The sequence below is a fragment of the Budorcas taxicolor genome, chromosome 12 (genome assembly GCF_023091745.1).
Source record: "Budorcas taxicolor isolate Tak-1 chromosome 12, Takin1.1, whole genome shotgun sequence".
NCBI classification, from domain to species: domain Eukaryota; kingdom Metazoa; phylum Chordata; class Mammalia; order Artiodactyla; family Bovidae; genus Budorcas; species Budorcas taxicolor.
In genome coordinates, this window is record NC_068921.1 from 76188262 (window position 1) to 76212830 (window position 24569).

At 45.8% G+C, this 24569-nt stretch overlaps 1 protein-coding gene and 1 long non-coding RNA gene across 5 annotated transcripts in view; one reads left to right on the top strand and one right to left on the bottom strand.

Moving 5' to 3' along the window:
• The window catches only part of DOCK9 (dedicator of cytokinesis 9), a 289727-nt gene extending 272472 nt beyond the window's left edge, over positions 1-17255 (bottom strand). For both annotated transcript variants that reach the window (XM_052650200.1, XM_052650198.1), the window contains exon 1: positions 17127-17255. In XM_052650200.1, the coding sequence (XP_052506160.1) occupies positions 17127-17255 (129 nt within the window). The remainder of the gene's footprint in view (positions 1-17126) is intronic.
• Positions 17256-17661: 406 nt separating this feature from the next.
• On the top strand, positions 17662-23729 carry LOC128057685 (uncharacterized). 3 transcript variants are annotated; one of them, XR_008200331.1, is made up of 3 exons: positions 17662-17740; positions 19242-19352; positions 22120-23729. It is a non-coding gene; the product is annotated as an uncharacterized LOC128057685 (long non-coding RNA). The 3 variants fall into 3 exon arrangements; XR_008200330.1 differs by having other exon boundaries at positions 19242-19348; XR_008200332.1 differs by lacking the exon at positions 17662-17740 and adding an exon at positions 17825-18618 and having other exon boundaries at positions 19242-19348.
• The last annotated feature ends 840 nt before the right edge of the window (positions 23730-24569 follow it).

Consider the following 24569-nt stretch of genomic DNA (forward strand, 5'->3'; position numbering starts at 1 on the left):
AAAGCCTTCCTCAGTGATCAATGCAAAGAAACAGGGGAAAAAAATAGAATGGGAAAGACTAGAGATCTCTTGAAGAAAATTAGAGATACCAAGGGAACATTTCATGCAAAGATGGGCTCTTTGCTGAGTAACCGTTAATTTTCTTATTTTCGATTTGTTATTCTTGTTTAGTTGTTGAATCGTGTCCAACTCTTTTGTGACCCCATGGACTGTAACCAGCCAGGCTCCTCTGTCCATGGGATTTCCCAGGCAAAAAATACTGGATTGAGTTGTCATTTCCTTCTCCAGGGGATCTTCCTGACCCAGGAATCAATCCCACATCTCCTGCATTGGCAGGTGAATTCTTTACCACTGAGCAACCTGGGAAGCTCATATTCAGTTTAAACGTGTATAAAGTTTATTTGGCCATCTTCTCTCCGCTATCAGTCCTTCAGCAAGGTAGGAAAGGATGTCTTACTCATCCTGGTTTCCCCAGGTGCTCAGTGCTTGGCACAGGCAGGAACCCAGGAGATGTTCAATTAACTCCGTGCATGTGTAAAACGAAAACTCTATCTATTGCTGTACAACACGGGGAATGCAGTGAGTAGTTTATAACAACTGTAAGTGGAATATATCCTTAAAAACTTGTGAATCACTATTTCCTGGTGGCTCAGCTGATAAAGAATCTACCTGCAATGCAGGAGACCTGGGTTCAATCCCTGGGTTGGGAAGATCCCCTAGAGAAAGGAATAGCTACGCACTCCACTATTCTGGCCTGGAGAATTCCATGGACTGCACAGTCCATGGGGTCACAGAGTTGGACACAAAGGAGCGACTTTCACTTCACATACATACTGTACAGCTGAAACATATAATATGGAACACCAACTATAGTTTAGTCAGTTCAGTCGCTCAGTCGTGTCCGACTCTTTGCAACCCCATGAACCACAGCACGCCAGGCCTCCCTATCCATCACCAACTCCAGGAGTTTACTCAAACCCATGCCATCGAGTCGGTGATGCCACCCAACCATCTCATCCTCTGTCGTCCCCTTCTCCTCCTGCCCTCAATCCTTCCCAGCATCAGGGTCTTTTCAAATGAGTCCACTCTTTCCATGAGGTGGCCAAAGTATTGGACTTTCAGCTTCAGCATCAGTCCTTCCAATGAACATCCAGGACTGATCTTTAGGATGGACTGGTTGGATCTCCTTGTAGTCCAAGGGACTCTCAAGAGTCTTCTCCAACACCACAGTTCAAAAGCATCAATTCTTCAGTACTCAGCTTTCTTTATAGTCCAACTATCACATCCATACATGACCACTGGAAAAACCATAGCCTTGACTAGACGGACCTGTGTTGGCAAAGTAATGGCTCTGCTTTTCAATATGCTATCTAGGTTCGTCATAACTTTCCTTCCAAGGAGTAAGCGTCTTTTAATTTCATGGCTGCAATCACCATCTGCAGTGATTTTGGAGCCCAGAAAGATAAAGTTAGCCACCGTTTCCACTGTTTCCCCATGTATTTCCCATGAAGTGATGGGACCGGATGCCACAATCTTAGTTTTCTAAATGTTGAGCTTTAAGCCAACTTTTTCACTCTCCTCTTTCACTTTCATCAAGAGGCTCTTAGGTTCTTCTTCACTTTCTGCCATAGGGATGGTGTCATCTGCATATCTGAGGTTATTGATATTTCTCCCGGCAATCCTGATTCCAGTTTGTGCTTCTTCCAGCCCAGCCTTTCTCATGATGTACTCTGCGTATAAGTTAAATAAGCAGGGTGACAATATATAGCCTTGACATACTCCTTTACCTATTTGGAACCAGTCTGTTGTTCCATGTCCAGTTTTAACTGTTGCTTCCTGACCTGCATACAGGTTTCTCAAGAGGCAGGTCAGGTGATCTGGTATCCCATCTCTTTCAGAATTTTCCATAGTTTATTGTGATCCACATAGTCAAAGGCTTTGGCATAGTAAAATTAAAAAATTAAAATTTATTCAGATACATAGAAATACAGATGTGGAAGCACCTATAATATGTATATTTATTTGTCAGTCAAGCACTTGTTCATTTCTTTTCCCAGGGGCTTACTAACATAATCCATACAGTCTTAAAGTAGGAAGCAAAAATCAAAATCAGTCAATGAAACTAAATAAGAATTTAGCCTAAACTAAGTAATGCACCTTTACATAGAACCAGTTTTAGTATTTTATGAATAAAGATATTCCTCTGCACTTGAAAAGTGGTGCTTGTCACGTATCAGCTATGCCTGTTATTACATATCATTATCAGTATTGTCACATATCAGTTACGCCTGTTATTACATATCAGTATTGGTATTGTCACCTATCAGTATTAGCCTAACTGCAATCAGCAGGATGTCACCTTGCCTCCAACAGCCCCCATGCTAAGTAGTCACTATCTTTTACAATCACTGAAAACCCAGGCAATAGCACCATGCAAATCTGTGTTCCATAGAGCTTAATGTCACTGACAATTTTGCATAAAAAACTGAATTTCCTTTTCATGCACAGCTCTTACAATCAATTCAGATTATTTTTAATCTGGAGCCCCACGAAAATTGGTTTCCTTTTCACTTCTGAAGAAAGCTGAGGTTTTACAGTTCTTACACCCTCAATGATAGCAATATAAATAGCTATGATAATACACTACCATATTATTTAACATAAATTTAATATGTTAATATGATACTATATTATTTAACATAAGTTTCATATGACTTAAGGACTAAATAAGAATCCAGATCCAAATCCTTGCATATTTGGGGGTCTTTGCGACTCAGAACTTATTTTAGATGCCATGAGAAATAAATCTCTTAAACACCCAATCTGTTCTTCCTAGTTGTCGAATTACTTGTGCACAGCTAAAGGTCTTAATTTAGGCCTCTTTAGGACGTCAATAGCAACGTTATCATAAAAATGAAATGCCTTCCCTCCCTCTCTTGCACTCTCTTGTGCCATTGAGCCTCACCCACAATTCCCACTACACTCCTACCATTGAGGTGCATTTCCTCTATTTAATATCTTCATGAGACAAACGTCCTGTCACTACTCCTACTGAACATGCAGGTCAAGCTTCGTGTTTCCTGGGTCTCAGGAAAGCAGTGTGATAGCTGAGGTCCCAGGATGCTTCTGGTCCCCCAGAAGCCACCTGCACTCTCAGCACATTCCTAGGAACTTGACCTGCTCTCGTCACAACTGTCCTTCTTCCTTCCAGGGTGCAAACAGCCAAGAGGCAGAAGACTGTTGAAGGAGAACACCAATCCAAGAGCTCCCTGGGTCCTGTCTGTGTGCCTTTTCCCCCCAGACTGCGCACTCTCTGAGGACAAGGTTTATCTCAATGTTTATCCTTCAGACTCTGTTGAGCACCTTGATGACCAGAGACAACCGGGCTCTAGTGAACATTACAGCGCAAGAGCTTAAAAGACGGTATTACCAACAGGGCATTTTTGTCTGCTCATGTCATTGTTAAGCAGCCAAATAGAAAAAAATGCCTCAGGATCTGCTAAGATCCCACTGAAGGATAAACAAGAGGAGCTGAATCTCAGGAGGCTCCAGGGCAAGACACCCTGGCCTGATAATAGAGAAGATCACGAGGAAGCCTGGAGCAGAGGAGACTGGGCTCCATCTGGTCTCTGCCCCTCCTCTCCCAAAGGTCACCTTTGATGGAAATGAGCTCCAGGGCAGCACCAGGCCAGGCTCCAGAGCAAAAACTCTGGTCGGAAAGGAGCTTAAATCCACTGCAGTGTCCCCCACGTTGCACAGGTGACACTGGGTCAAGACCATGAAGAGGCAGGCATCACAGGGGGAATCCAGGTCTCCTGACAGGAAGTGTGGGGTTCACTGGGACATGCTGGGAGGATGGGGGTAGGTGGTTGGGGCTTGCTTTAAGACTCCAAGACGCCAAGTGATAAGCAAAGAAATCAGGACTCTTCCTGGTCATTTCCAACAACTGAAGCTATGGGAGAGGACATCTGTGATTCTCTCAGATTCTGGAAGGTATTCTGAAACCCCTTTCCTCAAGTGGGCCCCTCTCCCCAATATCCACCAAAGGAGCCTATCCCCACCATCCCACCTAGACAGTCTCCAGCAGGTACACCTGATACAGTAACTGGAGAAACACATTGTGTCAGGAATCTCAGCCCATCTCGGGTTTAAGTGGCTTCAAGTTTTAAGTCCCCTGCATGGATCACAGTCTTGCTGTGGTGAAGGGGCTTGTGTGACTCAATGAAGCTATGAGGAGACAGAGGAGCCTGGCATGCTGCAGACCATGGGGTCACAAAGAGGCGGATAGGACTGAGGGACTGAAGAACAACAAATCTGATACATTAATTGGCTTCTGATAAATTAAAATTTCATATATTAATTGGTTTTTCACAAAATCACCTCCAAAGAAATCAGTAGAGTACACACATTCTTCCACAAAAAAAAATAATAATAATAATAAAATAGTTATTTCTGTTCTTTTGAAAAGAAATAACCAACATTCTCTCAGAAGGTTTTCTTCCAAGAATAAAAAACATTTTAAATGGCTATGAACATATTAAAAGACTGGAGAGAAAAAAAAAAGTTAATCTCAGAGATTAAATATCCTGTAAATTCTAGCTAGTGTAATGGTTTATAAATGAATGTAATATAGTATAAATATTATGGCACCTCTGCTATCACCATAGGAACTCTGCTTTCTACTTAAGAAAACAGCAATATGTTAGAATGACAGATTAAATAAATTCTCCAAACAGTATTACAAACGCAACTCTTTCTGTAATGATATAACTTGAACAAACTGCCATTTATAGCTGAATATTTATTTTAGCCAAGGGAAAGCAGCCCAAAAGGTAAAATGACCCAGATTAACAGAGTTTATTATTCTACATTAAAGAACTTTAGGTTACTATGTCCAGGAAGGGTTTTTTCCCTCAAGCTACATAATTATTTTAACCAAAGTACACACAGAACTATGATCTTATATCCCTTAAAAATATTATCTGACTACTAAATTAATTCTTCCTTCATCAATAAGTTTCTATTGAGATCTTCTTTAGATGAATCTTGTCATTCTGGCTTTTTTATTTCTTTCTCTCTGTCCTAATATTCCTTAAACCAAAATGAAGAATGTATTTCTTGGCTTATGGAAAAGTGAATATCAATCACCCATAAACTGGCTTAGGACTAATGAAATATATAAATGGGAAAAAGATCCATGGTACAAATAGATGTTTGATATGCTGATATTATCTGATTACCACGGTCTGTAAAGATATTTGATGAAATGCAAGAGCAAACAAGGTAAATTCAATTATTTCCTGTGATCAGTGGAAAATACTTTGGATCAAGAGCCATAAACTGGATCTCACTCCTGTCTGTAATACAGACTGTATGACCACAGACAAATCAATTAACCACAGCATACCATATCTTCCTCATCTGTAAAACTAGGAAGCTGGAACAGACAACCTCTAAACTACCTTTTACCTCCAAAACAGTATGATTTCTACCAACCCAGAGAATTCATGGTACTTTCCAGAAAGGTACATAATGATTCGAGTTAACCATTTAAAATTTTCTGAGAAACTCAAATTTTAAAACGATATCTTCTGACAATCCCTGCCCTCTTATCAAGAAAAACTGTCAGCCATCAGCCAGGTGACCTTAAGTGAGTCACTTGATTTTTCTGTTCTGCAGTTTCCTCATCAAAACAGAAATTTAAAAAAACAAACCAAAAAAAGAAAACACAAAAACTCACTATCCCTGTCTGTCTAACTAGATTTTCCAGAGGCTCAAGCAAGATGTTCTTTGGAAAGGATTTTATAAAACTGCCAAATGCAAGATTTAATTATTTAACCTGGGTCTCCTTCCTCCTTGAACATTCAAAACAGAACTCTTAACTGGTTGACAATATTCCTGCTACCAAGATACACGTGTATATCTTATTCCAGGAACACATTTTACATTAAGGTGCACACATATATAAACGTTAAGAGGTACAATTTTCAAAGAGTACTAATTTGAGTGTCTTAAACGAAGCACCAAAATTTCCCTTCTATATTCATTACTTTTTTCTTGATAATTATCTATTCACTTATGAAAGCTAGACAAGAAACCTTAGAATATATAAAGAACAAATCATATTCCCTTTTCATGCATTTTCTTTCAAAATTTCTCTTACCCACAGGTTATTTCTTTCACAACTGTGACATACCTATTAATGTTTCCACGTACTATTTCTTTTCCACCCAACATTATAATTTTCCCGTTATAAATTCTCCTGAAGGAGCTCTATTAAGAGTTATATGATATTCCTTTTTAGGATGCCCTCATGAATCACAAAAGTGTGTACTATTGGGTATTCACTGTGCACCAGACCCTATTCTAAGTGTTTTTTATGCATCTTCTCACTTAATCACCACAAACATCTAAAAGAAAGTGTTATTATGATATCCATTCCTGGGGTCAAGAGATTGCAGAGCTTTCTCTGAAGAGCCAGGTTTAGGATCTCCTGAGCCCAGGTTCTTTTCCAATATATCCTATCACCACTTTTCACAGAATTACTCCCCTATTAACAGAACTTGGGTATAACAGGGTATTTTCTATATTCCAGAATTCAGAGACTAAACATCTGATATTTAACTTATTCCTGAAACAAGAACATAGTTTAGTTTTTTAGATTAATCTTATCATTTTTGCTTTTTGTTTCCATCTGTCCTCCTTCCTAATGGGCTTCCCTGGTGGCTCAGAGAGTAAAGAATCCTCCTGCCAATGCAGGAAACCTGGGTTCATTCCCTGGTTTGGTAAGATATCCTGGAGAAGGAAATGGCAACCCACTCCAGTATTTCCTGGCGGTTCAGCTGGTAAAGAATCTGCCTTCAACGGAGACTCCAGTTCGATTCCTGGGCTGGGAAGATTCACTGGAGAAGGGATAAGCTACCCACTCCAGTATTCTGGCCTGGAAAATCCCATGGGCTCGCAAAGAGTTGGACATGACTGAGCAACTTTCACTTCCTGGAGAAGGATATGGCAACCCACTCCAGTATTCTTGCCTGGAAAATCCCATGGACAGAGGAGCGTGGTGAGCTACAGTCCATGTGGTCAAAAAGAGTTGAACACAACTGAAGCGACTTAGCATATACCATAAAACTTCTTCATCAACAAAACAGTGTTTATACTTAAAAAAGTGAACAACCTATATACGCTATTTATATTTTTTTTTAACTTTTCATGGTAAAGAACTTTCCTTAATCTATATGACAGAATGTGTATTTTCTCTATGAAAACAGTATGTGAATCTGTAAACACAAAAAGAGTTTGAGAATAAACTTCTCGTGGCCAATGGAGACCGTAGGCAGTTCACTGACATTTGCTTTCAGATTCAGTTTCAGATTAACATTCAACAAATGTTAATCTATAATAAATTAAGTGGGCATGTCTCTAACACATGCACTGACCCAACCAGCCTTCCTAAGCAGACATACCCAAGCACTATCTTAACTAGATTTATTCCTGCCAACTTCAAAGAAATGGGGAAAAGGGAGATTCCAACAAACCATTTGGCATTAGAGTCCTGATCAGACTATAAGTCTCCTTGCCTTCTACTTGCTGATAAGAGTTAAAGGAGTCCATTCAAGAAAAAGTGACAGAGATGTAAACGAAACCGAAAAAAACTTCCTCATCTAAGTACTCTTGATGATTTACAGAACTGATTCTAGTGATAGAAAAACACTTCCAGATTTTTATTCTTTGTGTTTTTGTTTTGTTCTCAGATAAATGAGTTACCAAATACCTAACATAAGAATCAGATCACTGTGTTGTTTTACACACTGGAGTTCAACAGAGTTGGTGAAAACAAACTGCCCAAAAAAAGGAAATTAACCTTATTTGTATTAAAATGTGTTCGGGTCAGTTCAGTTGCTCAGTCATGCCCGACTCTTTGCGACCCCATGGACTGCAGCACACCAGGCTTCCCTGTCCATCACCAATTTACGGTTAAATTAAAATGTGTAGCCACTCTCAAAACTTATGCAAAGGTCATACAGGTGCACTGCCAACCGCTTTTTCCTAAACTAAAGTTATGAGCAACCTAGATAGCATATTCAAAAGCAGAGACATTACTTTGCCGACTAAGGTCCATCTAGTCAAGGCTGTGGTTTTTCCTGTGGTCATGTATGGATGTGAGAGTTGGACTGTGAAGAAGGCTGAGCGCCAAAAAATTGATGTTTTTGAACTGTGGTGTTGGAGAAGACTCTTGAGAGTCCCTTGGATTGCAAGAAGATCCAACCAGTCCATTCTGAAGATCAACCCTGGGATTTCTTTGGAGGGAATGATGCTAAAGCTGAAACTCCAGTACTTTGGCCACCTCATGCGAAGAGTTGACTCATTGGAAAAGACTCTGATGCTGGGAGGGATTGAGGGCAGGAGGAGAAGGGGACGACCGAGGATGAGATGGCTGGATGGCATCACGGACTCGATGGACGTGAGTCTGAGTGAACTCCGGGAGATGGTGATAGACAGGGAGGCCTGGCGTGCTGCAATTCATGGGGTCGCAGAGTCGGACACGACTGAGCGACTGAACTGAACTGAACTGAATTGAACTGAAAGCAGACAAAGGGCCAGCCCCAAAATGATGCATTCTTACTTACATGAACATTATCAAATCTATCAGGCGGCAATGAGAAACTAATGAAACAACACATCCTGTACATTAGGAAAATTAATCTGGCGGAGGGAGATAGGCTGGAATGAAATAAATAGAAATGGGTTGCAGGGGAGAGAGACAAATTAGGGGCAGTAGGGAATCAAAAAAAGATTTTAAAACAAAACATGTCAGATGTAGAAACTTCAGGAATCCTTCATTCATCAGAACGTACAGTTATTGCTGTTTAGTCACTCAATCATGTCCACCTCTGCAACCCCATGGACTGCAGCACTCCAGGCTTCCCTGTCCTTCACTATTTCCCAGAGTTTGCTCAAATTCATGTCTGTTGAGCTGGTGATGCCAAAAGTATTTATATATATATGCATAACTGAATTACTTTGCTGTGCACCTGAAACTAATACAACATTGTAAATAAACTACATTTCAATAAAAATTTTAAAAATATATGTCTATTGAGCCCCTGCTAATTGCCAGGTACTGGGGAAACCATAGTGAACCAACAGGCCAGGGAGGGAAACAGATGACACAAACACATATACACGTCCATATATAAATTGTGTTAAGGGTACAAAGGAAAACAACAGTCTGGGTGGACAGGCAAGGCCTCTGAGAGGCAAGGACCTGCAAGCACAGTTCCAAAGACCCAGGCGGGTGACCTGGCGGTGAGGAGGGAGGCAGGGTGGTGATTTCTGTCCGCCTGGGGGCAAGAGCTCCCGCCAAGGCCGTGGGGTATGAGAGAGCCTGGCATCCAGAAGATGGAAAAGCCGGGCTGGTGAGCAATGCACAGGTGATGCCTAGTAAGGAGAGTGCCTTATAGTTCAGGGAAGAGGCTCCTATTCCCAGGGCAGCGGGAGGCACTGCAGGGACCGGTGTGGTGTGCAGCACGCTCAGTTGCGTTCGACTTTTTTGTGACCCCCATGGACTGTAGCCCACCAGGCTCCTCTGTCCATGGAATTTTCCAGGTAAGAATAATGGAGTGGGTTGCCATTTCCTATTCCAACTGGTGCGTTAAGGTTTCAGAACTGCAGTCCTAGGGATGGAGTAAGAGTGGAAGCAGAGACCAGAGAGGAAGGGTGTTAACCTGCAGGGGCCAGAGGACAGGCAGGAGCCGGAGAACGGGTTGGCAGGCAGCAGCCCGCAGCGAGGCTCACCACGGACTTCCGCTCTCCAAAGGCCCACAGGCAGGACCGGGCTTCCCTGCCCTCTGCAGCTGGGAGTGTGGCCAAGATAAGCAAAAGGGATGGGTGGAAACCCAGGAACCTATGAGGGAAACCCCACATGTTTTCCTGGCACAAGAAAACCCACCTCTTTCAAGGCAGGGGCCATCTCATCAACCCAGATCCCAGGATGTGGACAACGTGGTCCTCAGCCACCCGCAGCGGAAGGGCCGCGTGAGGGAGAAACAAGCCTTTCCATTTCAGACCGCTGAGACAGGGGAGTCATTAGCCCATTCTGACTGATGCAGAAATAAAACCTGACAGATGCTGTGGCGATAGGATGAGGAAGGCAAAGGAGGTGAGCAGAAGAGACAAAGGAGGAATCAGAGGTTTCAGAGCTGGTGACCATGCAGTGGCGCCTCTCACTAAAGAAAACAAGTACGGAAGAAAGACAGCTGGTTTGGGACGAAAGGTGACAGTTTATGATTTCACAGGTGCCAAACGTAAGGGACTGGTAAGACAGCTGAGTACGTATGTCAGGCAAGTTAGCAGAAAAGCAGCTCTGCGCTGAGGGGGGAAAAAAAATCAAAACTGAGATAAAGATTTGCAAACTGCAACGAAGGAACCCAGCTCCTTGCAGAGTCAAGGGAAGCGATAAATTGTTATGAACCGAAGGAAGACAAGGGACTCTTTAGGAAGGGTGGTGAGGAGCAAGGGGACGGAGGAGCCGGAGGAGAACCACAGGAGGGGAGGAAGGGGTGCTGAGTGGAACCAAACAGTGCGGGTGACAAGCTGAAGGGGTGAGGACTGAGACCCTGCCCCACACTAAGGGCAGAACCAGGCTGCGGGGCCACAACCCAAGGTCACCCCATGGTTAGTATTAAAGCGGTAACAGAACCCAGGCCCCCTAACTTGACCACAGGCCTCACTGCCTCCCTACATGATCAGGGAAGAATTTTCTCAAGTCATTATTCTTCTAAAACTAAACTTCATGGCATCATAAACAACCCAACCCCACAATTCATTCAGACTACCGTTAAGACCTTTAGAGAGTTTGCAGTGGGTCGGTGGTTTACGTTTTTTGCCCTGACCCTCAGCACTGTGACTTCAGACACTGTCATTTATGTATATTTCAGTCCAGTCCTCAGGGGGAGTTCATACAGTTGTTTAAGGACTGCCCCAAAGAATGGGAGCATGTTAAAGTTCTTGATACATATAGCCCAGCTCAAGTAGTCATACCATTCATCATGTTATAAAACCCAGGAGACACAATTCCCATAAAATGCCATGTGAATGGAACTGTGAGATGAGGTGACCCTGCAAACAAAAGTGCCCGGCTCGCCCCATCCTTGCAAAACCTTCTCTATCTTTGCAAATTTATTGGGCAAAGATAGCATCCTGTTTTAATTAGTGTTTCTGGAATCATTAGCAGGGCGGAACTTTTTTTTTTCCTGTTCTTTATTGGCTAACTGTATTCCTTTCTTTGAGGAACTACCTATGAATATCCTTTCCTATTTTTCTTCCAACATATTTTTCTTTTTTTAATTGACTCCTAAGAGCTCTCATTAAATTTTTTTAAAACTTAACACTATGACTGAGATATAGATATACAGAAGAGGACAAATACTGTTTCTAAGCTTATGATTGGCTTTTAAATTTATGCTGCTTGTGACACAGAGAACGTAGGCTTGAGTGTTTGCCTGAGGAGGCAGGAGGCAGGGTGGTGAGCAGGGACACATGGTCTGAAGCCACAGTCCCCAGGTTCAAGACACAGATTCCCCCACTTACAGCCTCTGACCTTGAAATGACTTGACCTCCCATGTGTAAAGCCCTGACACATATCCTAGGATACAGTAAGTGCTTAGTAAGTGCTGTCTCCAGATTCACTTAGTCAAGATGAGCAATCTTTTATTACAATATGAGCTTACCTTTGTTAAGCACTTACTATTAAGTATCTTTACATACATTAAATCTTTTAATCTTTATTTTAAGAACTCCCTGAGATAATAATACCCAACAATCCCAATTCTCAGATGAGTAAACTGAGACTTAGTGAAGAAATCTGATCAAAGTCCTCAGCTCATCAACGGCAAGGCCCTGGGTTCACCTCCCAAGCCCAGGCCAAACTGGTTTTGTCCTTTACTTTCATTATTTAAAGAAATCCCTCTCTACCCTTACATGATTATTCATCCATGTTTTATGCTGTTTCTTTGACTTATTTTACATATGTCTCTTACATGTAGTTATCACTTATTGCAGTATGTGATATAAGGTGGGGTCAATACTTTTTTATGACATCATTTACTCAGTGATGTACCCACCAGGTTTGACTTACTGCTCACACGTACCCTAAAAGTTGACACACACAGAGGCCCGTTTTTGTTCTATGCCAAAGACTTCACTTTGGGTCCTTAGGACTGTGTGACACAAAACTGTCATATTATTTACCCCTAAGATTACGCAGAGGGAAAGATCTCTAAGAAGAGGATGTTCAGGGACTGGTTTGAACCTCTTTCCTAAAATAGGTTTCAAAAAGACAAGAAGAAAAAATATCTGTTTTATGATCTGTTCTCAGCCAGTCCTTGAAACTGTCCTCCAAATTAGCAACTGTATTTCTTAAAACTTCTCTCCCTTCCTCTTAAACCTTGCCCTTCCCTGCCCAAGCTGCTCTGCTCCCACTTGGCCTAGCCAGGCCTTTGAAGGATGTGCTCGGTCTCTGCCTCTCATTCCTTTCTGGGAGAAAAGTCTCCCTGGTCTCGGCACCTCCCAGGTCCCATTCAGTTCCTCACAAGCCCTCTCCCGAGTGTATCAATTCTCTGTTACTTCATCTTTCTCTGCTCCTTCTTAGTATGTGTTCCTTCACATGTCTTCGATGGGTTTCTGCCTACTGCTCTCCTATGTTGAAGACTGACCTGTCTACCTGTTGAGAGTTGAGGTCATAAACCCTTCAAGGCAAGAGCCTGCTCTAAACAACAGCAGATCCTCAGCACCCAGCAAAAAGTCCTGGCGCAGAGCAGGCCCTCGACAAACGTGGGTAAAGGTTTCACAGCTCCACTCCTCCCTTTTCAAACTCAAGGCATTACGAATGCCCTCCTATCTCCCAATATTCAAATAGACCAGAAACCAAAGAAACACACACCTGTTGTTGATTATCGAGTTGGAGATGGGCCTTCGCCCTGCTTCCTGTATGCTGGGACATTTCTGTTGTTGGGACTCCACCAGAGGGTGGAGAAAGACGGTGAGGTGAAGCCCCGGCCAGTCCAGTTACCGATTTACTATCCTATCTGATTTAAAATTACAGCCAAAATGAGGTTTTACGTTATCTGGGGATTTCAAAGAATACCACCCCTCGGTTCTCAGGTTACCTAGGATCATACTGAACTGGGAGGGTGAGAAGGGTCCCAGGGTGGCACTCCGGAGATTATCATGCCTGTCCGTCCCCCTCCAGTTACACAAAGGGAACTGTGGTGCCGGCCTGACTTGGTTTTACTTCATCTCACACTGCAGGGCTCTCGGATGCCTGTGGAATGGTGTCACCAGCAGGGACTTGATGGCGAAGGAGGGTCTCAAGCTGGGCACGCTGAGATAAGATCGGCAAGGAGGCCAGGTGACTTGGGCAGCGATACCCAAGCACGTGGAGCTGCCAAACCCACGTGAAGGGCCCCGTCCCAATATTCACACAGATCTTTCAGAGAAAGGATATTTTTAGGCCCTGGGTGGTATACTTCCTTAGATCTAGGCCATTACAATGCTATCTTTAATACATCTGAAAGGTCCAATCACTACTCAACACTGCTCAGGGAATTATTTCTAGTTTTTCTCCTGAGCTTGCCTATGATCTGAACGTGCTGCCCTCCTGACTGCGCTCAATCAAGGAAAGCTAATTCTGGAACTGTGAGGATTCTTCTTTTACTACCCCAAATCATAAATGACATCGTCCACAGTTAGGAACATTACGAGTAGCAGCACCTCTACTGCTCTTATAAAAGAGTCGACAACTCCTATAAAAGTATCTTTGAATCGAAGCCTGATGGTCAGGAAAGGGACTCTAGAGCAATCTAGGACAGCTTCTCATTTACAAGAACAGGAGCCCTGAGGTGCAGAGAAATTAAGGGACCAAACAGGGTGACTTAGGTACTGGTAGGATATTGACCAGGCACCGTTTAAGAGCTTTACCCATATTGCTCACTAAATCCTCTCAACAACCATGGAAAGTAAGTACAAATTCTATCTCTGCTGCACTACAGGTGAGGAAGCTCACCAAGGCTGAATTATGTGCCTAAGACTGCACACAGGTGGTTCAGGGCAGAGCTGGAATTAACAGCCCTGGTGTTCTGACTTCAGAGCCCACGCTCTGCACTATCAAACTTCCCAGATTAAAACCCAGGACTCCCAACTCCCGGGAGGGTTCGCTCCATTATTACTAATTCTAAAGCTCATGAAAGAACAAACCATATTTGAAACGGCCAGCAAAACTTTTTAGGATCCTGATGAGAACAAACTACCACCATTCAAAGCTGTTTCTGAAGCAAACTGGAAAGTCTGAAGAGTATTTCAACAGATTATTGCTAACTTTGACATAATGGCATTACAGTTGTGTGGGAAAATATACCTATTTTTAATAATATGACTTAGCAACCAAACAACAACTGGGTATTATATGGATGAATGACGGACACCATAGAACCCGCAATCACACAAAAATGGAGGGGGAAAGCGGGACAGTTAAAGCAAGTTTAGCAAAATCTTGATAATTATTGAATCTGGTTGATGGATTATGAAGGTTCATTATGATATTCTCTCCACTTTTTTGCTTTTTTTTTCAAGGTTTACAGATTAATATCATCTTTAAAGGCCCACAAACCTGAGCCTATAAAAAGTGAACCTATCAAACAAAAAAAAACTGAGTGCACCTTACTTTTTTTTTAATGGCAGCCTTTATCACCCACTGAATTATATAATTCTGTTGTTTCTGATGTCATAGCCATTCAGCAGTACTAGAAGCTTGAGAAGAGCTAGTTAAGTCCATACTCTTGTCTGTTTTTCTTTCAGTCAATCTACAGAATTGCTATAGTAGCCAGCTAGGTAAGAAACATTTATTGTGTGTTTACTATGCTATTAGCACTGACTCAGGCTGCCAGATAGAGCAGAGTATTACCTCCATCCAGGCTGGATCAGTGGACCCTGGGATTTCAAACCCTGGGCTGGTTGCTGCTCTGCCTCCCGAAAGGATCTGGGTACCTTCTTAGACCTTCCTAGAACTAAGCCGAGACAGGTGCACCTGCTGTGGCTTCCTGATAGACACGGAAGCAGCAAGAAGCAGCAGGTGGTGGCAGAGTACCCAGCAGGAGGTGAGGGGGGTGAGGGTGATGGGCAGTTTTTAGTATCTGTAAGTTATCCCAAATTCTCTCCATCTGCAATGCAGAACCACAGCAACGCATTTCCCTTTTAGCCCAGGAGCCTTTCAAAGGCCCAAGGCGGGCCACTTGACTTGTTTCATCAGACAAGCGGTTGAAGGTAGACATCACTAAAGGGTTGAGACATCAGCCAAACGTCTGACTGTTCACGCTTCAGGGTGTCCAGGGAAAAAGAGATGTACTATTAACGTGTCGTGAGACAGAACACAGCAGCAGCATGTCACACACAGGAATGGGTACTCCTGGGTCACTATCAGTAGGCCAGCCTCCTATGGGAAGGGCTGCTGAATTCAAGGACTGCTGCACAGCAGTGGTGAGCAGTGTGGTACTTGACCTAATGGCTTGTTAAATTAGAACCTCCTTTTCAGTCCGAGTCTGTCCGCAGTATGGAACTCATGATTTTATTTATTCTTCTTTTGATTCAAATTTATAATAGTGGGATATTATTAGTGCCCTCAGTTAAAAGAACTAAGTTTACTTTCATAACAGAACAGGATGCCACAGATGTTTGTGGGTTTTATCCTTAACATACACACGTTGGCAAAAGTCAGGAAGATGCAGGATATACTACTTAGGCCAAAGCAATGAAAGGCAGGAAGAGATCCCAGGTTTTGGTCATTATCAATTCCCGCTTTACTCCTTATCATCAAATGATCAACTTCAGTAAAAACAGAAATACAAAAATTCCTTATTACTGAACAGATTGCAGTTTAAGGAATCTAGAGAGAGCTGTCAGAGCCATCGAGAGAAAAATAAAACTGAGCCAACTAGCTATGGAAATCAGTGAAGCTTCATCTCCATTCTCCACAAACATCATTCATGTCATTCTGTGTCTGGCCAGGAAGGGCATCTATCTGCCACCAAAAGGATAAGCCAGGCCCTGTGTTAAGCGACCCAGCACTCCACCAAGACAATACCCCACACACAACCCCACGAAGCCCTAAGAATCACTTCCAAGGCCCAACAAGCACAAGTCACTCACCCACAAACAAGCCCCTTCCAAGAAAACAAACGCCAGCGCCCGGTGCAAGGAGCTGCTGAAAGTGTCCAGCTACCCATGAAGGCACGCTGCTGCTCAGACATCGCTCCTCTCTCGCACTGTCCAAGCGACCAGGGCGTACTGCGTTTCCAAACACAGCAGGACCCAGCCCGAGCAGTTGAAAAGTTGATTTAAAACTTCATCTTCCTCACATTCAGAGGCCTATGTTCAAAAGACTTTCTGCTAGGACCAGATTAATCCCCGAGGCAGTTTGCTATGAATCCCCCAAATCGCAGTCATCTGCACCCTTGCGGAAGTCACCAGCGATTCCTAGCAAGCCTCTTAACCTTTCGTAAGAGGCGCTCAAATCTCAGGATGCCGGCTAGGGGGAGGGAGTGGAAGAGAGATTGCGGAACCCCTGCCCTTCTGGGGCTCAGCCCACCCAAAGGGGGTCCGCGGGACGGTATCCCACCCTGGGTGTCGGGCTGGAAGAAGAAGCTCCCACATCCATTCCCCTGCGCCCCTCCAGGCCACAGGTGTCAAGCCCCCCGCCCTTAACCCCCGGAATAAGGGAGGAGGAGAAGGGTGGGGTGGGAGGGATGGGGGAAAGGAGAGAATAAATTCTCAGTTGGTAAACTTGGCGGGGGGGTGGGGGTTGAAATGAAGGAGATGGCGATTTCCCTCCCAGGGAATTTCCCAGGAGGGAGGTGGGCAGCAGCAGGGAGAGGACCCACGGGCGCAGGGTGGAGTTGGTGCCCCCTCCAGTATCTTCCCTTCTCCCCTGTCCGACACCCGCGTCCTCCACCACCTCTTAATCCTGCAAGCCCCAAGAGGGTCGGTGGCTCTGCCTCCGCCGGATCGACTTAGAGGAGCGCGAAAGGGGTGGCCGCCCGCCCTCCCGCCTCCCTCCGCGGTCCCACACTCACCAGGAGCACCGAGCCGCGCACCACCTCCGACACGCTCTGCCGCAGCTCGGCCGCCGTGCCGGGCTTACTCAGCCCCCGGGTGAACTTCCGAGTCTCCGCCGAGGCGGCGAGCAGCTGCGGCTGCGACATCCTTGCCGCCGCCGCCGCGCCTGCTCCCGCAGTCCCCGGGCCGCGCCGCCGCCAGGTGCGCCCTGGGCGCTCGGCCCGGCCCGCCGGCAGCTCTCCCGGCGCCGCCGCCCGCCCGCTGCCCCCACCGCCCCGCGGCTCGCCGCGCGTCCGGGAGGCGCAGCCCGGGCCGCGCCCTCCGCTGGATGTCACGCCCCGAGCCGCCCCCCCGTCCCTAGGCGTCTGGGTCGCTAGAGCTCTGAGCGGCGCCCGGGCTCGCTAGGAAAGACCGTGCGTGTGGCAGCGGCGGCGGCTCCCCCATGCCACCAGCCTCGCTCGGCGGCAGATCGCCGGGCCTCCTCCTCGGGGCGGGGTGTCCGGCGCGGCGCGGGGCGGGGCGGGGCGGGCGGAGGAGGGGCCGACGCGGCAGGACGACGGGCCCCCGCCTGTCCGGCGGCGGGTGCCGCGGGGCGCGGGCTGCGCGCCGGCCTGGATCCCTGGCGGGGCAGGTGGGGACCCCGAGGGGCGGGGAGTAAGAAGGGGTGGGAGCGCCTCCTCCCCGGTCCGATTACTCCTCGGGGCCGCACGTCCGAAGACCCCAGGCCAGGCCGTGTACGCCGCCGGGAGGGCGCGCGACCCCGGGGCTGTGGCGCCAAGTCTTCCCGGGGGCCCGCACCTGCACGCGGGGACCCCCGGCTCCCGGCTGGCGGAGCCCCAGCATCCCGGGGACAGGCAGGGGTCGGGAGAGGGTGGCACCACGCCCCCCTGGGGCCGCTGATGGGGGGACGGAAGTTTCAGGAAAGCGGCCTGTGAGCGGCCCTCGGGAGAATACAGGGCGGTTGGCAGCGCCGGCCGGGCGGAGCGGGACGGAGCGCCCCGGGGCCCAGGAGCCGGCGAGAGCGAGAGCCGCACGCACTTGGCAGGGACGCTTCTCCGCCTCCCAAAACCCTTTCGACCCCCAGAGGCGTCGCGCGAAGCGTGGACGCCTCCGCGAGCCCAAGGGAGGGGTCCGCGATGAGTCACGCAGACCCTGGCCGGCCGGGACCAGCTGCTGCGTCACCGTCAAAACTTCTGAGCCTCGCCCCGCTCCTCTGTAAACGGAGGGCCGCAACCTGCCCAGGGGCTGAAGTGACACGGCGAGAGCCGTCGGCCGCCCCCCTCTCCTCTCCGCGGCCCGGCCGAACCGCTGGGCCCCGAGCCCGGGAAAACCCAGGAGCGCCGGCCTGCTAGCCCAACGTGACCCCGGGAGCTGGCGGCAGCGAGCGACAGCCGCGGCTCTGAGGAGCTTCCTCACACCCGCTGTTTCGGCTTCCCCATTCCTAAGGGGCTCCCCACCTCTTCTCTTATTTCTGAGGAAACGTGGAGCACCCTAACTGACCCTCCTGAGGTGAGGGCTAGAGGGGAGGGAGGAATTTGCGTAGCGCCCACGGCGCATGCTCACTAGTTTGGGTTTGGAGGCGGGAGTTTGGCTTAAGGGAGCCTGTGCTGATTGGTTGACATGCGCGGGCCACGCCCATCGCGTGCCTGATGGACAGCTCCTCACCTGCGCGCGCGGGGGCGGTGTGGCCCCAGCCTTCAGAGAAATCCCTCCCGCGCCGGTGTTGGCCTCAGGGCTTGGAGGCCTCCTACCCGTTGTCAGCCAGTGAAGGAGGTCGCCAGTGGCCTCCCACCCTGCTCGAAAGCCAAACACCGGCCCAAAGCAGAATCTTAAAAGAGGGAAAACTACCAATCTAGGGTAGAAAGCAAAACACCACCGTTCAGGACTTAATGGGCAGGTCTGGCCCATAATAAAGTCTGGAGTTTTCGGCATGCAGTTGGCACTCAATAAATGTTTTTGCCGGATCGGATTGTTCTCCCTGTGTCTTGAGACGCGGGATGTAGCACTACACGTGAGCCTGCCAAGCCGGAAGACGAAACAATAACATGTGCAAATAATAAGAGCAACTACACACTAACCTATTTCCTCTGCTGCGTAAAGCCTAGATATTAACCAGGCTGCTCGTGTTCCAGGGGAGCGCTGGGTGACCCCAGAGGCAGAAGACGAAGCTTCACGCGGGAGCCTGCGGTGTCTGGTTTCACCATTCACATCCCCGGTTTGTACCGCTGAGCTGCATGGGGTAGGTCAGTTCACTTCTCACTTCTTACTGTTAGAAGCTGGTCTGAGAAACGTTAAGTTTTCCCTTTGAGCTTCTGACACCTGAAGAAGTTTCCAGGTAGCACAGACCTTTACCCTCCTGAGTTGCCTTGGCTCTCTAAATCGCATCTACTTCCAGAGAATGCAAATAATGGATTTTATTCAATTAAAAACAACAGAAAAGCACAATGTTGGGCGGCTTTCTTTTCTTTTTTTTTGCTTTGTTCTGTTTAAGAAATGGATGAACACAGAAAAGACCATGTATCTGGAAAGTGAAGAGTATCCATTTCTACCAGTCCTAGAAATGCTTACTGACTCATTATGTTCTAGAATTGGCAGATTTTCATTGAGGAAGCAGGGGCTGAACTGTAAGATACTGCCAGTAGTCACGGACAATGTCTAAACAAGAACGAGTTCTGGCAGAGAAGGAGGCATGGTAATGTGAACTAAGTCCAGGAAGGCTAATTTTCCCAGCGACCCAGAGCACAGCCTCTTCTTCCTGGTGAAGGTAACAAATGGGGCATTTACATTTAAATTTGAGCAGAAATTTCATCCTTCCTGTTTGGGTTGACTTGTGTCCCCCCCCCCAACCCACCCCCTCCCCAAGACATATAGGGCTTTCCTTGTGGCTCAGCTGGTAAAGAATCTGCCTGCAATGCAGGAGACCTGGGTTCGATCCCTGGGTTGCAAAGATGCCCTGGAGAAGGGCATGACAACCCACTCCAGTATTCTGGCCTAGAGAATTCCACGGACTGTATAGTCCATGGGATCCCAAAGAGTTGGACACGACCGAGCTGTGGGGTCGCAAAGAGTTGGACATGACCGAGCGACCTTCAGTTTCACTTTTCAAGACATACTGAAGTCCTGACTCCAGTATCTGTGAATGTGACCTTATTTGAAAATAGGGTCTTTGCAGATTCATGTCAAGTTTCAGTGAGGTCATACTGGACCAATATGACCAGTGTTCTTATGAGAAGAGAAGAGACACAGTCAGAGACACACAGCAAGAAGGCCTGAGATTGGAATGAAACATCTGCAAGTCAAGGAACACCAAGGCTTGCTGGCAACCACCGGAAGCTTGATGAAATAAAGGATTCTTCCTTGAACCTTTGGAGACAGCATGGCCCTGCTGATGCCTTAACTGGATTTCTAGTCTCCAGAACCATGAGAGAATAAATTTCCTTGTTCTAAGCCACCCAATTTGTGATGCTTTATTGTGGTACGGTAGTCTCACACACTTACCAAAGGCTGTTTGTCGTTTTTTTGTTGGTTTTTTTTTTTAAATCCCCACCAGAGTGGACCTAGAATTGTGTGAATTCTTACTGCATCAACTCCTGGAGAGAGGCAGTCATACCTTTATCGAAGGAGGCACATCAGGTCAAGGTTGAAGATGCTGCATGAAATGGGGAGAGATGGTGTTTAAGGTGTGGTGGAAGATACATCTATCTACTTTAACTTGAGGGGGTAACCCCATCTTTGTTTCACCAAAACTGTAGGAAGAAAGCCATCCTTTTTGTTGAGGATCATACTAGTAGGTGCTGGAAATGAAATATAATTCCAGGCAGTTTTGAAGATTTGCATATAAGTGACAGTATAATATCCAAATATTTATAATTTAAGCATTATCCATGTTTTAATAATAATCTCTTACTGCATCATTTCTTGTTAGGTTAGCTTTCAGTTCAGTTCAGTTGCTCAGTCGTGTCCAACTCTTTGCGACCCCATGAAATGCAGCACACCAGGCCTCCCTGTCCATCACCAACTCCCGGAGTTCACTCAGACTCACGTCCATTGAGTCCGTGATGCCATCCATCCATCCACTGTCGTCCTCTTCTCCTCCTGCCCCCAATCCCTCCCAGCATCAGAGTCTCTTCCAATGAGTCAACTCTTCTCATGAGGTGGCCAAAGTACTGGAGTTTCAGCTTTAGCATCATTCCTTCCAAAGATATCCCAGGGCTGATCTCCTTCAGAATGGACTGGTTGGATCTCCTTGCAGTCCAAGGGACCCTCAAGAGTCTTCTCCAACACCACAGTTCAAAAGCATCAATTCTTTGGCACTCAGCCTTCTTCTCAGTCCAACTGTCACATCCATACATGACCACTGGAAAAACCATAGCCTTGACTAGACGGACCTTAGTCGGTAAAGTAATGTCTCTGCTTTTCAATATGCTATCTAGGTTGGTCATAACTTTCCTTCCAAGGAGTAAGCGTCTTAATTTCATGGCTGCAGTCACCATCTGCAGTGATTTTGGAGCCCAGAAAAATAAAGTCTGACACTGTTTCCACTGTTTCCCCATCTATTTCCCGTGAAGTGATGGGACCAGATGCCATGATCTTCGTTTTCTGAATGTTGAGCTTTAGGCCAACTTTTTCGCTCTCCTCTTTCACTTTCATCAAGAGGCTTTTGAGTTCCTCTTCACTGTCTGCCATAAGGGTGGTGTCATCTGCATATCTGAGGTTATTGATATTTCTCCCGGCAATCTTGATTCCAGCTTGTGTTTCTTCCAGTCCAGCGTTTCTCATGATGTACTCTGCATATAAGTTAAATAAGCAGGGTGACAATATACAGCCTTGACGTACTCCTTTTCCTATTTGGAAGCAGTCTGTTGTTCCATGTTCAGTTCTAACTGTTGCTTCCTGACCTGCATACAGATTTCTCAAGAGGCAGGTTAGGTGGTCTGGTATTCCCATCTCTTTAGCTTTGGGATCTGTGTATTTCTCAATGATACATAATTATTTTAAAATCTCTTCTAGGTTATCCTGAAAGAACACATCTGTGAAAATGAAATATGAGGTCCTTATGATATCATTGAATCCAGGGTTTCTCGAACTTTATTGTGCATAAAAATGACCTGGGGATCTTGTTACACTACAGAGTGCAATTCAGAAGATCCGGTGTGGTACGCGAAATCAAACTTCAGGAGATGGTGAGTGACAGAGAAGCTTGGCATGCTGCAGCCCACAGGATTGCAAAAGCATCGGACACATCTGGGCAACTGAACAATGACAACCCGAAATCAACAGTTCTAACAAGCTCCCCACTGATGTCAAACCCCTCCCCCAAGCAGATGCTGCTGGTGCACAGACCACATTTTGCAAGCAGTGAGCTTTCAGACTTCCATTTCCAGCAGTTTGGCAAACCAAAGGCCCTTAAAACTTCTCCCCTTTTAGAACAGTATGGAGATTTCTGAATAAATAAAAATAGAGCTACCATATGACCCTGCAATCCTATTCCTGGGCATATATCCAGAGAAAAGCAGGATCAAATAGGATACATGCACCCCCAGTGTTTTTTGTAGCACTGTTTACAATAGCCAAGACGTGCAAGCCACCAAAATGTCCATCGACAGAGAAATGGATAAAGAAGATATGGTACATATATACGATGGAATATTACTTGGCTATAAAAAGGAATGCATTTGAGTCAGTTGTAATGAGGTGGATGAACCTAGAGCCTTTTATGCAGAGTGAAGTAAGTAAGAAAGAGAAAAATTGTGCTAAACCACTCAGGTTTGAGTGTTGTTAGTTACAGCTACATTGAGAACAGTCTGGGGTTTGGGGAAAGAGAACGGAAGGAGGTAAACCAGGGAGGAGTAGTTTAGTCGCTAAGTCGTGTCTGACTCTTGCGAGCCCGTGGACAGTGGAGCGTGCCAGGCTCCTCTGTCCATGGGATTCTCCAGGCAAGAATACTGGAGTGAGTTGCCATTTCCTTCTCCAGAAACCAGGTAGGTGGCAACAACCCAACCAGAGGGAACCACGACTATGTCTATTAATTTATGCATAAAAAACAGCATCCTATGCTTCTGAAAAGCTACTCATAGTCTAGTGGAGAAGACAGCTCCATAAATATAACTGTGATCCAATGGATCAGGAAGGTGGGACCACAAAGGAGAAGCAACTAACTTGATAGGTATGAGCCAGGGGCAGTTTCTCAGAGAAAAGGAAGCTGGAGCTTGTTGCTCTGCCGGGAGGCTGCCTTGTGACCAGTGTCTGAACAACTTTGGCAGAGAGCACCTGGGGCATGTTAGATTTGCATGATAATATTTGAAAGACACCAACGTAGGACCTGTCTCATGTAATAAATGATCAGTCATTACTAGCTATTAAATAATTATAGGATATTTCAAGAAATTGTCATCAGAGCTGTTTACTATGCATCCAGGGAGGGTCCAGATTGTGACATAAAACTCCCTACCCCAAGACTAAGGAGATACTTTCATCACCAAGTTCTGCCTTTTTTCGAATTAGTCTCAGATTTTCCCTCCTTTTCAACTGTTCATCACCAGCACTTTTGCTCTAATTTGTGAACATGTTTCATAATCTCCAAAGGTTGACTGACACCAAAAAAGCAAACAATGTTTGTTCATCTCGTTTTTTGTTCTGTAGCATGCAATCCAAAATGACAATATTCTTTGTAGCAGTGTGTATTGCAAAGTCTAAGTTCTTCATCATTGCATAAAAGAAAGCTGGGGACAGATGAGGAATGAAAATTGGCATTAATATCATTGAATCTCAATAACCTGTGATTATTACTATACTAGGTATAACCAAATAATGATCATATACAATCACACCAAATGCATAATCCTAATAGTCTGGTTTAAAAATGCTGTTATTAAAACCATTCTGACCTTATCAAATGAATCCCCACAATATTTCTAAGTGAGTTAAAATTTACATCAAAGATGAGGTAGGTGTGTGTGTGTCTGTCTGCCCGTCTGTCTGTCTGTCTGTCTATGTAAAGTCACTTAGTCACGTCTGACTCTTCGTGACCCCGTGGACTATAGCCCGCCAGGCTCCTCTGCCCCTGGAATTCTCCAGGCAAGAATACTGGAGTGGGTAGCCATTTCCTTCTCCAAGGGATCTTCCCTACCCAGGGACTGAACCCACATCTCATTAGGTCTCATGTATTGGCAGGCAGGTTCTTTACCACTAGTGCCACCTGGAAAAATCTTGCACAATATTCCTAAGTGAGTTAAAGTTTACATCACAGATGAGGTATAGAAACACAAATAGAAATGCACTCCTAGGTAATTCTCTCACCAAACATGCTCAAATGGGACTTGTAAATCAAGAACATATCTGAGGAGATAAATTAGAGCTCTCCTGAATTATTTCCATTGTAGTTAAGGCTTTCCAATAAGCCAATAAAGCAGAAATTAGGCAGGAATTCTGCATGATTTTGCAACGTCTACCTGGTTAAA